The 14,597-nt window shown below is 36.6% G+C and overlaps 4 protein-coding genes across 4 annotated transcripts; 2 read left to right on the top strand and 2 right to left on the bottom strand.

Moving 5' to 3' along the window:
• Nucleotides 1–1,926: 1,926 nt before the first annotated feature.
• Nucleotides 1,927–4,127, top strand: LOC106365701 (F-box protein SKIP16). Its single transcript, XM_048765610.1, has 5 exons — nucleotides 1,927–2,231; nucleotides 2,636–3,325; nucleotides 3,397–3,615; nucleotides 3,698–3,804; nucleotides 3,887–4,127. Exons 1-5 carry the CDS (start codon nucleotides 2,028–2,030, stop codon nucleotides 3,963–3,965), a joined length of 1,299 nt encoding a protein of 432 aa, XP_048621567.1. The 5' UTR covers nucleotides 1,927–2,027; the 3' UTR covers nucleotides 3,966–4,127.
• On the bottom strand, nucleotides 4,081–5,862 carry LOC106365702 (delta-9 desaturase-like 1 protein). The gene is made up of 5 exons (XM_013805177.3): nucleotides 5,491–5,862; nucleotides 5,235–5,375; nucleotides 5,002–5,142; nucleotides 4,642–4,748; nucleotides 4,081–4,431 (listed from the first exon to the last, which is right to left on the bottom strand). The coding sequence occupies exons 1-5, from the start codon at nucleotides 5,803–5,805 to the stop codon at nucleotides 4,233–4,235; spliced, it is 903 nt and encodes a 300-aa protein (XP_013660631.1). The 5' UTR covers nucleotides 5,806–5,862; the 3' UTR covers nucleotides 4,081–4,232.
• Nucleotides 5,863–7,693: 1,831 nt separating this feature from the next.
• Nucleotides 7,694–9,629, top strand: LOC106365699 (probable transcription factor PosF21). Its single transcript, XM_013805174.3, has 4 exons — nucleotides 7,694–8,430; nucleotides 8,521–8,653; nucleotides 8,743–8,827; nucleotides 8,972–9,629. Exons 1-4 carry the CDS (start codon nucleotides 7,784–7,786, stop codon nucleotides 9,328–9,330), a joined length of 1,224 nt encoding a protein of 407 aa, XP_013660628.2. The 5' UTR covers nucleotides 7,694–7,783; the 3' UTR covers nucleotides 9,331–9,629.
• LOC106365700 (glucose-induced degradation protein 8 homolog) lies at nucleotides 9,626–11,528 on the bottom strand. Its single transcript, XM_013805175.3, has 7 exons — nucleotides 11,282–11,528; nucleotides 10,867–11,008; nucleotides 10,638–10,785; nucleotides 10,488–10,563; nucleotides 10,297–10,408; nucleotides 10,122–10,213; nucleotides 9,626–10,032 (listed from the first exon to the last, which is right to left on the bottom strand). Exons 1-7 carry the CDS (start codon nucleotides 11,306–11,308, stop codon nucleotides 9,988–9,990), a joined length of 642 nt encoding a protein of 213 aa, XP_013660629.1. The 5' UTR covers nucleotides 11,309–11,528; the 3' UTR covers nucleotides 9,626–9,987.
• Between the last annotated feature and the right edge of the window lie 3,069 nt (nucleotides 11,529–14,597).

Raw genomic sequence — 14,597 nt, 5'->3', positions numbered from 1 at the left:
AAGAAGGATACAGCAGAGAGACATGATGAACCTGAAGACGAACTTCAGGCTGAGCCTGAGATTGTGTCTAAGTACGAGGAACATGAATCTGACTTTGATTCAGAACATGGCCATGTGACAGCTATTCTTGAACCAGAGTCAGAGCTGCAGCTAGACTCATACGAAGAGGAGGAGGAGGATGTTACGTTAGATGTTTTATTAGATGATGATGAGTCTCTAGATGAAGAGGTTGATGGAGCTGAGGAAGAAGAAGACTTGAGTACACTGAAGCTGATGGAACGGAAGGGGATAGCAAAGTCAAGGGGGACAGTGATTTAACGGTGAAAAGAGAGAGACCCTAGCAACAATATGAACATTGCTATCTAGTTAATGACAATAATGTGTTGTTTCGGATCGGGTATTTCGAATTTTCGGGTATTTCGGTATAGAGGTGTAGAATCCGTTCGGGTATTTCTGTACTTCGGATCGGATTCAGGTATTTTTAGTTTGGATTCGGTTATTTCGGATCGGGTTCGGATATTTGGATTTTGAAAGAAAAAAAGTAAAATTTCATTTTTGAAGTTTCTTGTATTTAAAAATATAACTTTCACTTAACTGATTTTTATTTTTTAATAGATTGAATGATTTATAGATTTGGACATAACATTTTAAAACTAGAAAGACACTAATTTGGTTATTGTTTTTAAATTTCGGATGTAACTTTTGTTAATTATTGAAACAAAAAACTTGACATGCATTTGAAGTGGGAAGCAAATCATTTCCTCCGTAATTATATGTATATTATATGAACTTAAAGTATGTGTAGTATCAATATAAATATTTTAAATAAAATGAGAGATATAAACTAGAAATATAAGGTTTGTATCGGTTATCTTCGGATATCCATTCGGGTTCGGATATTACATGTTCGGGTTCAGATATCCAATCTCTCCTAATTCAATACCGTTCAGGTTACTTCGGTTCAGGTTTTTTGGATCGGGTTCGGATACGTTCGAGTATCGGTAGGGCTGGGCAAATAATCCGAACCCGAAAATCCGAACCGAATCCGATCCGGTAAAAATGAATCTGAACCGATCTGAACCCGACATAAATACTGAATGGATCTTGTTTTATGGTATTTCGGGTAATGGATATTATCTGAACCGAACCCGAACTTAAATGGATATCCGATAAAACCCGAAACATTCAAAATCCCAAAAAAACTTGTATCAAATATGATCTCAATTTCTAATATGTATCCAAAATGCACTAAGATATTATTAAACATCTAAAATAATTATCTATTACATGAACGTTGATGGTTGAAAGTGGCAGCTGAGGCTTCAAATTTTTAGATTTTAGTTTTGTTTTCATTGAATAATATTTTTTATTTCATGAGAACTTGGTTTTTTGTTTTATGCTTTCATTTATTTGGTTTTATTTATATCAATAACTATGTTTACCTTTCATTTGATTTTGAATGATCACGTTTGATGTTTTTTTCTTATATTTGAATCGATTTTACTTATGTTTTGGTTACAAAATAGGTACAAATCACGTACTTTAAAATCGAAGAACCGATTTTACTTATGTTTTGGTTATAAAATAGGTATAAAACAAGTACTTAAAACCGAAGAACCGATTGAGACTCGAACACGAAAGTATATCGGATTGTATCGGTTCTTTGAAGATTTACTAACCCCGATCCGAACCGGTCCCGAACCGAACTTTCATATAATCCGAATGAGGCTGATTTTTATAAACCCAATTGGACAAAAACGAAACCCGATTGGGACCCCGAATGCCCAGACCTAGATATCGGGTAAAATGTCTACCGCTACTCGAGAGTTTTATCTTTGAAGGAGGCCATGATAATATTTGAACACATTCAGGACCTTTTGGTAATTAACTTACAAGAAAGATGTGAAACGTATCTAAAAGTGGATGATGTGTCGGCACAAAACGGGGCTTTTCTAGTTTCATCTGATTGGAAACATTCGAAGAGCCGACACACAAAAGCAACAGAGAGAGAGAGAGAGACCAAAGCCATGGGTCTAGAGGAAGCTGGAGATTTGGTTCTCCACATCATCCTGTCCAAAATCGGTCCTGAGAACACAGCGAGAGTGGCTTGCGTCAGCAAACGCCTCAAGGTCTCCGCCTCCGAGGACTCCCTCTGGTCAATCTTCTGTTCCCTTGATCTCAACATCTCTACTCCTCTTGATCCCCATGGAGACCCTTCTCCTTCCTTCAAGGTCAATCTTTTCTTCTTCACAGACAATTCTTAGGGTTTCAGTGTTTGAAACTGTGGAATTTAGGTTATGATCTCTGTTAAACGGATTGTGTTACAGTTAAGAGAAATAATAAGATAGACGTTAAACTTGTCAGAAAATAATTTTGTTATTATTGAGATTCTTAGATTTTGTTTACAACTTATGATTGATCTTTATATAGAGATGGAATCATTACTAGTATAAGAGACAACTTTTCGTACTAAAAGACACAACACGAAGAGTTACAGCTTAAAACTTTTTGTGTAATAACAACTTATGTAAATGTATTAAGTAGAGATTAGATTATAAAGTTTAACAATCTCTGAGATTACCTTCTTTGTGGTGGTTTAGCTCATTAAAGGGCTCTGTCTTTATTCTTCCTTCAGATGGCATACCAGTCATGGAGGGAGTCCTTTATAATGTATCCATGGCACCTCGTCAAACGCGTTAGCCATTGTTGGGACAACCTCAAACTATGGTTGAGCCTAAACTTCCCTGAAGCAGAGGCAACACTGAGAAAAGGAGCCACAGAGGAGGATCTTGAAGAGTTTGAGTCTGCTCTCAAGGTCAAACTTCCTCTCCCCACAAGGCTTCTCTACCGTTTCGTCGACGGCCAAGAGCCGCCGCCTCCTTCCTCCTCCCCCTCCAGTGGTCTTGATGGGTCTCTAGGCCTTATTGGTGGTTACTCTGTGTACTCTCATGATGTTAATGTCTACTTGCTACCTCTCAAGGAAGTTATAAGGGAGACCAATGAGACAATGAGTGATCTCGGTGTCTCCAACGGATCGAACTTTATCGCTGTGGCTGCATCCGCTACGGCTAGTTTGAAAATGTTTTTCCTTGACTGCAGTGACGGGCAGCTTTATACTAGGACAAGTACACGCCAAATGCTTCCATGTGTGCCTGAGATCAACGGTGATCAGCAGCAGGATGGTATGCTGCGTTGGTTGGAAGAACATGGCAGGAGGTTACAGAGCGGTGTTATAAAAGTCCGTGAGGAGGATAACATCAAGAGTATCAGTTTGTTCCCGGAGGTTCCTCCCTTGTGTTCTGTCGCTGTAACGAACGGTGTGCAGGTAAACAATAATAGTCTTTTTAGTTACTAATAATCAGTAGATTGAAACAGCCTTGTGTGTTGATTACGCAGGTGCGTGCCTCGTCTGTGTTTATCCCTGAAGTATCTAATCTTCGTGCTCAGCCACCGGCTTACTGGTATGCTTACTCCATCCGCATGTCTCTCGTCCCAGAAGGATGCTTCTTGAACGGGAGACATCATAGCTCTTGTCAATTGTATTGGAGGCATTGGATTATCCGAGCTGATGATGAGGTGATAGATAAAGTCAATGGAGAAGCTGTGATAGGAAAGGTAATGAATCAGGTTGATCCCTCGTGCTAATACATGTTGGATCTGAGCTTTTTTCTAATACGGTTTGGTCTGTAATATGTAGTACCCTCTCTTACAAGCCGAGGAAGAAGAGTTTGTGTATGAGAGTTGTTCAAATTTTCCAACAACTAGTGGATCCATTGAAGGATCTTTCACCTTTATACCTGGAAGGTATGCTTCATGGACTTATGTTGTTTAATTAATTGTAGTTAAGATTAGACCTTGCGACCTTTGGTTCTTTCATATTATGTAGTTTGAAGGATCCAAAAGGGAGTCAATTCGAAGTCAAAGTCGAAGAGTTTCCTCTGAAGTTACCGGACTACATCTTCTAAACTCATCTGCCTCCCTCAAGGCTTGTTACGGTTTCAAGATAATGCGTTGTTATGTCAGGTTTTATTGTTCATGCAGTGTGCAATGTACTTGAAAGTTGTGTTTTGAACAGACAAGTTCATGACAAGAGATTATTCCATAAATAACAGTTGAAGTTTTTTTTTTGAGAAGGCCTTTCAAATTAAAAAGACAAAAGAACATACAAAGTATATATAGTTTAAAACCATAAAGTTTGAAGTTGAGTACATAAGATGGAACTAGAGCTGAGATTAACGAGCGAAAGCCAACTTGCGTCTCTGAGCTTCTGAAGGCAGTTTGACATCGGTGGCTAAACCGAGAGTCTGGAAGAACAGAACGAGGTACCAAGTTAAGTCTAGCTGATACCATTCGAGTCCGTGCCTAGCTGAGGCCTCAAAGGCATGGTGGTTGTTGTGCCAACTCTCTCCCATCGTGAGTGGTGCTAGCCACCTACACCACAAAATACTCAAAGTCAGTTACCACTTATGGTTTCAGTTTACAGCGTTTAGTCAACGAAATTTTAAACCGGATTTTTTATGGATTGGTTTGGTTTAGTAGTCAAACTGAAACAGAATAGTAATCAGTTAATCCTTTTTTAAGGTTTGGTTTGCTAGGATGTGCTCATGTCTGTAAAGAATAGAGTTTGTAAAAAAAAAATACCAAACGTTACGAGAGGTGTCTTTGGTGTTCCACGCTCGCGAGCCGCATATATGGCATGCTGAGTTTACGAACCACGTCCCGTGGTAACCGATTGCTCCTCCCACACCCTGTTGCAAATTAGTTTTACTATATAAAATGATATATTTAATATAAATCAAACATTATTTAGCGAAATTAGTATTTAAAACATGACGAGGGTCCAAAACGTAGAAAATCTGAATAAAAATCTATATAAAATGAAAATTTGAAGAATTAAGATAAGTGATAAAAATTATACTGGAATCATATTTCAAAAAGTAAAAAAAAAAAAAACTGAATTAAAAATGGTAAAAGTATTAAATTCAAGAGGATTTTGCTTACCACGCCGCAAGTTAGGTAAGGTAGACCACCCCAGAGATAAACGAGGGTCCAAAACGCCATGATGTGGTAACCAGTTGTTTTTTGTAGAAACCTATAGAACCATTGTAGTTTCAAGTCCATCACGTTGTTACGTCCTCCACACTGTTACAATATTTTGCATGGTTACAACTTGTACGTACGCAGTTCACCATTAGTAAAATCACAAATTAAAATCGGTTTTAACGTCGTTTTACCTTTTCTCTGATATAATTGGTGTCGAATATCCACAAGACATGACTGAACCAGAATCCTTCTATAGGGCTATGTGGGTCACGGTCAGAATCTGTGAACTGGTGATGGAATCTATGTGTGCTCACCCAGTCTATTGGATGACCCTGCCAAAACGAAAACGACACTTTAAATACTTTTTTTTTTGAAACACCTACACTTTAAATACATATACTAACTATATTTTGTTTGATTTTATATTTTGGTTAAAACGTTATGTACCTGAAGCGCAAAAAGAGCAGAATAAGCGAATGGATATTCAAGCCATTTTGGTAGCTTAAAGCTCTTGTGAGTCAAGTTTCTATGGTACGAGAACGTAATGCTGAGGCCTGTCACCAAAGCGAGAGTGAAACCGAACCGGAGAGCTTCCCATTTGTAGTTAAAAGGAGCCAAGGCACATAACAAATGCACGATCAGAACAGCCGAAGCCCTCATTACATCGATCCGTGTCCATTCTCTAAACAGATATGCTCTTTTCTCCTTATGCACTGTGTTTCGGCTAGAGCCAGAGGCATCCTCCTTGGTTTCACTACCCATCGTGCAGACTATGCGTTCGTGTTTTGAGATTTGAGTAATATGATGAGATATGTGGTTGAGGAAATGTTAGATTATATACAGGGGATGATGCTGGTGCATTCAGGTTTAGTAATTGTTGTGGATATTAAGGATCGTAACGGTGGCTTTGAGTAATCATCACTACTTATTAACAACGAAATAATAATTGTATAGTTTACCTTGTCTCCAGATGAGGAGAAAAGAATTAAATCCATTTATTTAGGAAATAAATAAAGCAATTAGAGCAACTTCAGTGGGGTTCTTAATCTAAGTTTTCTCAAATGTAGATATACAAAAAACAATTACCATATATATTTCAAAATTAAAATAATCTCATTTCAAAAGTATTTCATTTAAGATAATTTGAGTTAAGGTTTTTATGATTTGAGTTATAATATTTTAACAACTTTTATGATACCTATGGTTTTGGCGTAGCAATTCTGATTGATAGGTTAGTCTGAGAATTAAGTGTTAAGCATAGGCACATGTACAAACCTGAACATTCGTTTTAACGAATGCTTTTACGTCATAAAAAGAGAAATTTTTGATACCTCTTAACGTTTAAGGTTTTGAAACTTTGAAAACAATTTTATCTACTTAAGTAAATAGTTTGTAATCAGCCTGATGCGTCCATAAAATTGTTTATGATAGATGCATATATTCAGATAATCTATCTTTTTTTATATAGATTATCCACTTAATCATTAAAACAATACCACATTTTAATAGTACATACCTTCTAAGTTGTTGATCAATTTAGTTTTGGTTGTTACATTAATTAGTATTGTTTCTCATCGGGTTTAATTTGGTCAAGACAATTTACGATAGTACTATATGACCAATTTCCATATTTTCTGTTACTTATTTTTTTAATCTTAGGGTGTGACCGGTAGCCATCATAGGAACAATAGGAACGGATAGAAAAAAAATGAGTAGGAATAAAATTTTAGGAATGATGAGGAATGATGGTTACTTATCAAAATTAATGAATAATATTGATTTGTTCTATAATTCTCTACAAATAAAGGAATGAAGATGAATGAAAAGGAAAACATATTCTTCATAAATAGTAAAAAGTTTAAGGAATGTTAAAGAACATAGTGTTCCTCCTCGTTCCTTTGGTTACCGGTCACACCCTTAGGATGTGACTGACTGGTAACCATCAAGGAACATTAGGAATGAATAGAAAAAGAATGAATAAGAATATAATTTTAGGAATGACGAGGAATGAGAATTCTTTATCAAAATTAACAAGGAACAAATTTGTATTATAATTTTCTACAAAGAAAAAGAATGAGAAGGGATGAAGAGAAAAAAATATTTCTCATGAATAGTAACATTTTTTTGGAACGTTAAGGAATGTAGTGTTCCTCTTCGTTCTTTTGGTTACCATTCAAACCCTTAGAGTTAGTTTCTTTTATGGAACAAAATCGAAAGTACAGTTGCACTGGCTCTTATTCATGGCCTTATAAGCATATATTCATAAAAGATTGAGCAAATAAAAATCCATCAAGAACAAGTAAAAAATCGATAAAGATCCGGTGAAGCTTATGATGGATATACTGTCGCATGCATGTACGTTTGATTTATTACCGAATTCAGATAGATATCTTTTAGAATAAAAGATACATAGTAGTTAAGAATCAAAACCAAGTTTTGGAATCAAATATACAACGATCATCCTTCATGCATTAATCGATATGCTTGGTCTTTTTTCTTTAATTAATAATTTATGAAATTATTTTTCTCATTGTTGTTAATAATATTTTATATTATCTACTTAATATATATAGCTCAAGTATTTAACCAAACTTAATTTACAAAACATTCTTAAAACTATACAAATTATCATCGTATTGATCTAACGGCCAGGAATAACGTACAAGTCAACACGCTAAAGCACCTGATCACCGCCCAAAAGCAATATAAAAAAGAAAACTAATTTTAGTATGTTTTTAGTATGTTTTTTTTTGGAAATGATCATATGCAGATTAGTGAGTTAATGGGTAAGGAGAAATCTCCTAGTGGAGGTCTTCCTCCTCCATCTCCATCTCCATCTCCATCAGGTCGTTACTCACCTAATGGAAGTAGCTTTGCAATGAAACCTGAATCATCCTTTCCTCCTTTGACTCCAAGTGGTAGCAGCTCTGATGCTAACCGATTCAGCCACGATATAAGCCGAATGTCTGATAACCCACCCAAGACTCTAGGCCATCGCCGAGCTCACTCAGAGATCCTTACTCTTCCTGATGACTTGAGCTTTGATAGTGATCTTGGTGTGGTTGGTGCTGCTGCTGATGGACCTTCTTTCTCTGATGACACGGACGAGGACTTGCTCTCTATGTATCTAGACATGGATAAGTTCAATTCCTCGGAGGCGTCTTCTTCTCTGGTGGGTGAGCCATCAGAACCGTCTTGGAGGAATGAGTTGGGATCGACTTCTAGTGAAAGACCGAGGATCAGGCACCAACACAGCCAATCTATGGACGGTACAACGAGTATAAAGCCTGAGTTGCTTATGTCTGGGAGTAATGAAGATGCTAAGAAACGTCTCTCTGCTGCTAAACTCTCGGAGCTTGCTCTCATTGATCCAAAACGTGCTAAGAGGTATCTATTATTATTATTATTATTATTCTTTCTTTTTTTTTTTGTGGAGAAGATGTATTTACAAGACAACGGTTGTGTTATTTGATTTAGGATATGGGCAAACAGGCAGTCTGCTGCGAGGTCTAAAGAGCGGAAGATGAGATACATAGCGGAGCTCGAGAGGAAAGTACAGACTTTGCAAACAGAAGCTACTTCTCTCTCAGCGCAGTTGACTCTCTTACAGGTTTGTTGAATTGAATCTCTTACAGGTTTGTGCAAAGTATATATGGTTTTAATCTTGTTAGCTTTTTTTTTTTGGTTTCTGCTCTTCAGAGAGATACAAATGGACTGAGTGTTGAAAACAATGAGCTGAAACTCAGAGTACAGTCAATGGAGCAACAAGTTCATCTACAGGATGGTTAGGACCTTTTCTCAAAATCATTTTTGTATTATTTTCTCTATCTATTTCCTATCTGGATGGATAAGAGAATATGTGGACGAGTCACACAATTGTATGTAGATGCTTCTACTTGATTAAGTACGTTTTAACTTTATTTGGCAGCGTTAAATGAGGCACTGAAGGAGGAAGTCCAGCATCTGAAGGTATTAACGGGGCAAGGTGTTTCAAACGGTACATCAATGATGAACTATGGCTCCTTTGGATCAAACCAGCAATTTTATCCGAGTAATCAGTCCAGGCACACTATGTTAGCCGCTCAACAGTTCCAGCAGCTTCAAATCCAGTCACAGAAACAGCAGCAACTTCACCAACAACAAATGTATCAGCTTCAGCAGCAGCAGCACATTCAACGGCATGAACAACAAAGCGGTGCTACTGAGCCGAGAAGGCCCATGTCTTCTTCGGGTCAGAAAGAGAGTTCAGCATCGCCTGATCCTGAGGCTACCTTGACAAAGGACTGAAGAGTGTAGACTTGTGTAGTGTCCAATTAAGTGAAGTGCTGTCCGAAGATCTTTCTCTTCCCAATTACAAAGCCGTGGTGTTTTCTCCATGATCAGAAGAGGCTCATTGATATATTGCATTCTAGAGTTAAAAACAAGACACCTTAGAAGTTTGTTTTCTGCTTATAGTTTACAGTCTTCTCTTTGTATGGTCCTAAGCTAAACATTTGGTTAAAACTGTGGTTTTGAATCCAAGTCTGTAGTCTTTCTAACCAGATTCAAACTCTTTGGCTTTTGCTTTGAAGCTTATGCCAAGTCTACAAAGATTCTTGAATTTATGGGTTCAGTATCAAAACATAAACACGATAATTACAAAGAGAGAAGTTTTCAAGAACATGGATTAGAAGATTTATCCATTAATCTCACAATAAGTAAAGGAAACATTCTTCCAGTAGAGAACCAAACAGAACCGGTCTTTAACAATATTCATCTCCGGCAACAGCAAACTTTAACCATCTGTGGCCATGGGTGGCTAACCTTTAATCCATGTTTGGTGGAGTTAAACACAGATTTAAAACAGTGGAGATGAAGTTGAAAAGCAAAGCCATTTTCTGTATTTACATGAAAATGTTTTAAGCATATCCTTCTCCCAGCAAACTCTGGAGCCGTCCTGCGATCTTAGCCTTTAACATAATCTTTCAAGGAGAATGGAGGAAACGCATCCTACCATAAGAACATAAAATAGCGTTTTAACACAGGCACTACTCCCAGGGTTATAGATATATGAGTAAATACAGGAACATTATGATTACTTTGCCATTCTCCTCAGTCAAGTATTGTCTCGCAACTGTCACCTGTTGCAAGAGCCTTTCCATCGGTGTGTAGCTTGGTTGGTTTGCGTGCTCTGGACAATGTGAAAACGAGGTTAAAACTTATCAACTTGTAAGTCAGAGGAGGAAAAAGAAAAAGAAAAAGACAAGAACTGACCAAGAAGGGTGCGGTTCAGATTATCAGCAACCTGTTGACGGTACTCAGAGCTCAAAAGGTAGAACATTGGGGATTTCTCAGGATCTTCATAAGCCAGCAAAGCAATTGCGTCCTGCCAACCAACTCTCCCATCATATTTGGAAGAACAGAAAGCATAAGCTGCCAAATATAATGGAGAGGATCAGACTTACTTCAAGCTTTCCCACATATTTTTGGACCATCCCAAAAGGAGCCAAGCTTGTCTTAGCAAATTCAAGAGCTTCTTTGCTGCACATTCAGATAACTTTCAGAAACTGAGGAACCAGAGATCCTAATGTCAAAACAATTTCACAAATACTCACCTTTTCCCATCACAGACAAGCTCCACAAAGTGAAGGCAGAGAAGATCAAAGTGCAGATCCTTGTTTTTCTCGAGCAAGTCTTGTCCTAATTGTTCAGTTAGCTCAACAGCCTTGAGCGCCTTCTTCTCCAGTATGCAATGCATTATTTCTGAACATACAACAATCAATTCAAAAACATGTAACCACCACATAGCATTCATTTAACAAAGAGAAGTTTGCTTGAACTCACGTTTCCTTCTCTCCATGTTATCACGATCAATTACAGGTTGATGTATTCCAGTAGTGGAAGCAAGAGAGTCAGCAGTTTCATCGAAGCAGTTGTGGAGAAGGTAAGACATTACAATGCTTTGAATATCATTATCCTTCACAACCTGAGAAATACAAAGTTTACATTTTTTTCAGATTCTATTAAAGAGATTAGTACAAAGCATTCAACTTTGGGATCAAAAGATAACTTTTTTTTTTTGCATATCTTTACAATCTCACAGTTAAAGTCAACAATACACACACACAATGCTTACACATAGATGAGAGAGCAATTAACATAGGCGTAAGTAACCTAATCGATTGAAAGCGATAACGATAACTCTGGAGGAGGATCGTGATTCCGATTGTGAAATCTCGAGAAAGAGAGAAGAGCTTACGATGTGTTCGAATTGACGAGGATCCATAGTTCTGCGGAGACGATTCGTGTAAATGCTCCACGCTAACACCGCGCGATAAGGATGGTTATGATTCTCTGCGGTGACGAGGAGATCAATTGAGGATTGCCAACTCGGTGAGGGTGGCGCCGAGTATAGTGAAACGATGTGGAGGAGACAAGAAGAGAAGAAAACAAAAGTAATCTGGAGTTTTCAATTTTTCATTTTTTTTTTAATTAGTTTTTACGAAAGTTAAATGGACACTATTTTCTTTGTAAAAATGCCATAATTACTTGTCTGAGTAGAAACGGTATAAATCCAAAAGATATTTTTTGTATATTGATGGTCTCTAATCCCCGACATTTTTAATAAAATTTTGAGAAAACAATAAATAGAAAATTTAGAAAAATGGAGAATCTGTTCTCTAATCCCCAACATTTAAATGAATTTTAAGAAAATAAAAAAAAAATTAGAAAAATGAAGAATCTATTCTTGTTTTGTTATGAAAATAACGGGAAAGTCAATATATTTATTAGACAATAATGAGTTTTTATATAAGAAATTACATAAGTATGAAACCCTAATACAATATGGGCTAGAAAATACAAAGACATAAGAATATGAGCATTCGAATATTAGCTTCCACCAGACCTTGGTTTATAACACTCTCCCTTGGAAGACCATCTCCGAAGTGGTTTGTAATACGCTTTGGATGTTGCCTCATTAAAATCTTACTAAGAAAACCCAATGGGATAAAACCATGGTGAAGGAAAAAGAGTACAACACGTATTACTCCATCTGTTGAGTACATCTCTGGATGTCAGTAACGCCTTAGTAATTAGATCCACCAAATCCTCGCTTGAGTGAACTTGGACGGACAAACAACCCGTATCATCAAAATAATTTACCCTTCTTCGGGTAGGTTAGTATCAAATTGACCCAAGTCTTTAGTTTCTTGTAGGTAACAAAAATATGTATAATCCCGTTCTAGTGCATTTAGGTCGATCATGAGCTATATCTAGCTAATAGATTACGGCAAATTATTTATCTAGCCGAGCCGTCAAAACTTTATGGCACTTAGACATGGCATTTCGGGACCAAAAATCTCCTCATTTTCTTCATTAGAGCCGAAATTATCTTTTCTAAACTGAGGAACCTTATAATTATGGGACTTGTCAATTCGTAAGCTTAGTCCATATCAAACTTCTTGAGCACGTTATCTATGTATGTCATTTGATGCATAAGGATTTTTCTTTCAAGGTGCTCAATGTATAATCCAATATATAATCTTGTTTTCCCGAAACCTTTCATGTTGAATTCGAATTCTTTCTTGATGTATTCTATCTTTGGGAAATTTCTCCAGAGGTTATTAGGATATTCAAGTCGTTCACATAAAGATATTCAATATTGTTCTCGAGAACTTGATGTGTTCGGTAGTTCGATACCCTCTGGAACTTTCACATAAATTTCGTTATCCAGTGGACCGTATAGATATGTATTTTATTTGCCAGACTTATAATGAATCAGAATGTCGTTGCATCCACCACATAGGAGTATGTCTCATTTATAATTGATTCGAGGTCTTTGTGAGAACCTTATGCAATTTCGCCATTCTTATTATGTTTTCTCACCAAAGACTTACTTATGTCCAACTGGTTTGACTACATCTCTTCTCTTAAGAGATTTCATATACCACGTCTTATAGCATTATCAATTTGCTTAATCAATTTCTCTGAGTAATTTTTCTGAGTGCACTCTATGATAGACGTTGGTTTCATGATCCTCGCTTTTGTCAAGCGCTTTTGTATTCAAATATTATATCATCATCGACGTTGATATTATTTTACCGGTTCCATTTATAATCTAGACATGACATAATGCATTTAGATCTTATTATTTTCAAGTACCTGATCTTTATTCATGGTCATGTCTAAGGTTTCCTTTGGAAAACCTTAATTTCGGATCTGCCATTTCAATTTTATGTTCTTCTCATTTTCGAGTAATACATGTATGAAACCGTCTTATCTTAACTAAGTCCAATATCAATTTTATTAGAGCATAACCCGCTGGTATATTTCAGTTTGGGTCATCAAACATGTCTGGCAATTGACTTGTTTAAGTTCTGAGAATGATTCATTCTTTGGACTCTTATTCTATATTCATATTTGAGGATCATTATTCATTCACGATATCGTTTACCAGCTTATTATTTCTCTCCCTGATGTTGGATATACGGATTTATCTAATCCATGGCTTAGCCTTAATCATATCTCTCGTGGTCTTATTTTATCTTATGGAGATTTATATCCAACGTATGCACTTAATTCAGTTTCAGATCTCATCTTATAACTTTGTGGTGGAGCAACTTATTTAAGTTCTCTATATGGGAACATTAATTCTTGACCCTTTATCAAATTCATGGGAGAGTCTCTATTTGTTCTTTGGCATTATGCGAACAAATTTTGCTGCAACTTATAAGGATTCATAAATCCACCGGTATCACCAATTACTCTTGCAAACTTATTGCAGATTTTGACAAAGATATATACAACCATATGTCGTCACATATGATGGATGATCAGTCCATCTGTGGGTGATCAAGCCCACAAAATTCCTTGCTTATTTTCGAAATATTATGGTGAATACTCATATTATCAATTCCCTTATTCAAAGGGTCAGCATATCTTAAACCATTCAATAGAATGTCGCATACTTAACCGGAATAGCATGACCGGCTTGCCAATCATTAATCTCCATATAATCTTTCTGTTGTGCAATTTTGTTTTCAGATTTGATTTTGGCCGAGTTCTATTTGGGCTATTGTTGTCGTGGATGCTTAAATTATTTAGAGATTTTGGGATTCTCTAATTCTCTCCCTCGAGATAATAACACTTAATGTTCATTTATCTCGTATTGAATCTCAAACTTAGGTAATTTAATATCAAATTTTGTTCCCTTAGACAATAATTTTGAAAACATCATGCATTAAATAAATCAAAGTGTACAACAAATAGCCAGAAATAAATTAAGTCTGATTAGATTAATAGGGATTTAAATTCAGCCAAGATAGATTATTCAAAAGACTTTGGCCAAGGGGATTCGGCCAAGATGATTTTACCAAAATGCTTTGGCCAAGAGATTCTATTAGTTTGACTAGATTTCATATTTGGCTAATAGAAATTTCAAATTGGCCGAGCTTTTGCCTTCGGTCAAGGTCTTTTAAAGGTTGGCCAAGAGAATTTAGACTTTGCATTTGATTAAGATTTAAGCTAGGCCAAACTTCTACATTTGGCCAAAGCTTTAAAGATCATGCGATTGT

This window comes from Brassica napus, chromosome C8 (genome assembly GCF_020379485.1).
Source record: "Brassica napus cultivar Da-Ae chromosome C8, Da-Ae, whole genome shotgun sequence".
NCBI lineage: Eukaryota > Viridiplantae > Streptophyta > Magnoliopsida > Brassicales > Brassicaceae > Brassica > Brassica napus.
This window is presented reverse-complemented; position numbering and strand designations above follow the sequence as displayed.

Coding starts and splice junctions, on each gene's coding strand:
- LOC106365701 (XM_048765610.1), top strand. CDS start 2,028: ATGGGTCTAGAGGAAGCTGGAGATTTGGTTCTCCACATCATCCTGTCC. Junction 3,326..3,396: donor CTGTAACGAACGGTGTGCAG/GTAAACAATAAT, acceptor TTGATTACGCAG/GTGCGTGCCTCGTCTGTGTT. Junction 3,616..3,697: donor GAGAAGCTGTGATAGGAAAG/GTAATGAATCAG, acceptor TGTAATATGTAG/TACCCTCTCTTACAAGCCGA.
- LOC106365702 (XM_013805177.3), bottom strand. CDS start 5,805: ATGGGTAGTGAAACCAAGGAGGATGCCTCTGGCTCTAGCCGAAACACA. Junction 5,143..5,234: donor CCAATTATATCAGAGAAAAG/GTAAAACGACGT, acceptor ATATTGTAACAG/TGTGGAGGACGTAACAACGT. Junction 4,749..5,001: donor CTTACCTAACTTGCGGCGTG/GTAAGCAAAATC, acceptor AATTTGCAACAG/GGTGTGGGAGGAGCAATCGG.
- LOC106365699 (XM_013805174.3), top strand. CDS start 7,784: ATGTTTTTTTTTGGAAATGATCATATGCAGATTAGTGAGTTAATGGGT. Junction 8,431..8,520: donor GATCCAAAACGTGCTAAGAG/GTATCTATTATT, acceptor TATTTGATTTAG/GATATGGGCAAACAGGCAGT. Junction 8,828..8,971: donor ACAAGTTCATCTACAGGATG/GTTAGGACCTTT, acceptor TTTATTTGGCAG/CGTTAAATGAGGCACTGAAG.
- LOC106365700 (XM_013805175.3), bottom strand. CDS start 11,308: ATGGATCCTCGTCAATTCGAACACATC. Junction 10,409..10,487: donor AATATGTGGGAAAGCTTGAA/GTAAGTCTGATC, acceptor GTTGGTTGGCAG/GACGCAATTGCTTTGCTGGC. Junction 10,214..10,296: donor TCTGAACCGCACCCTTCTTG/GTCAGTTCTTGT, acceptor CACATTGTCCAG/AGCACGCAAACCAACCAAGC.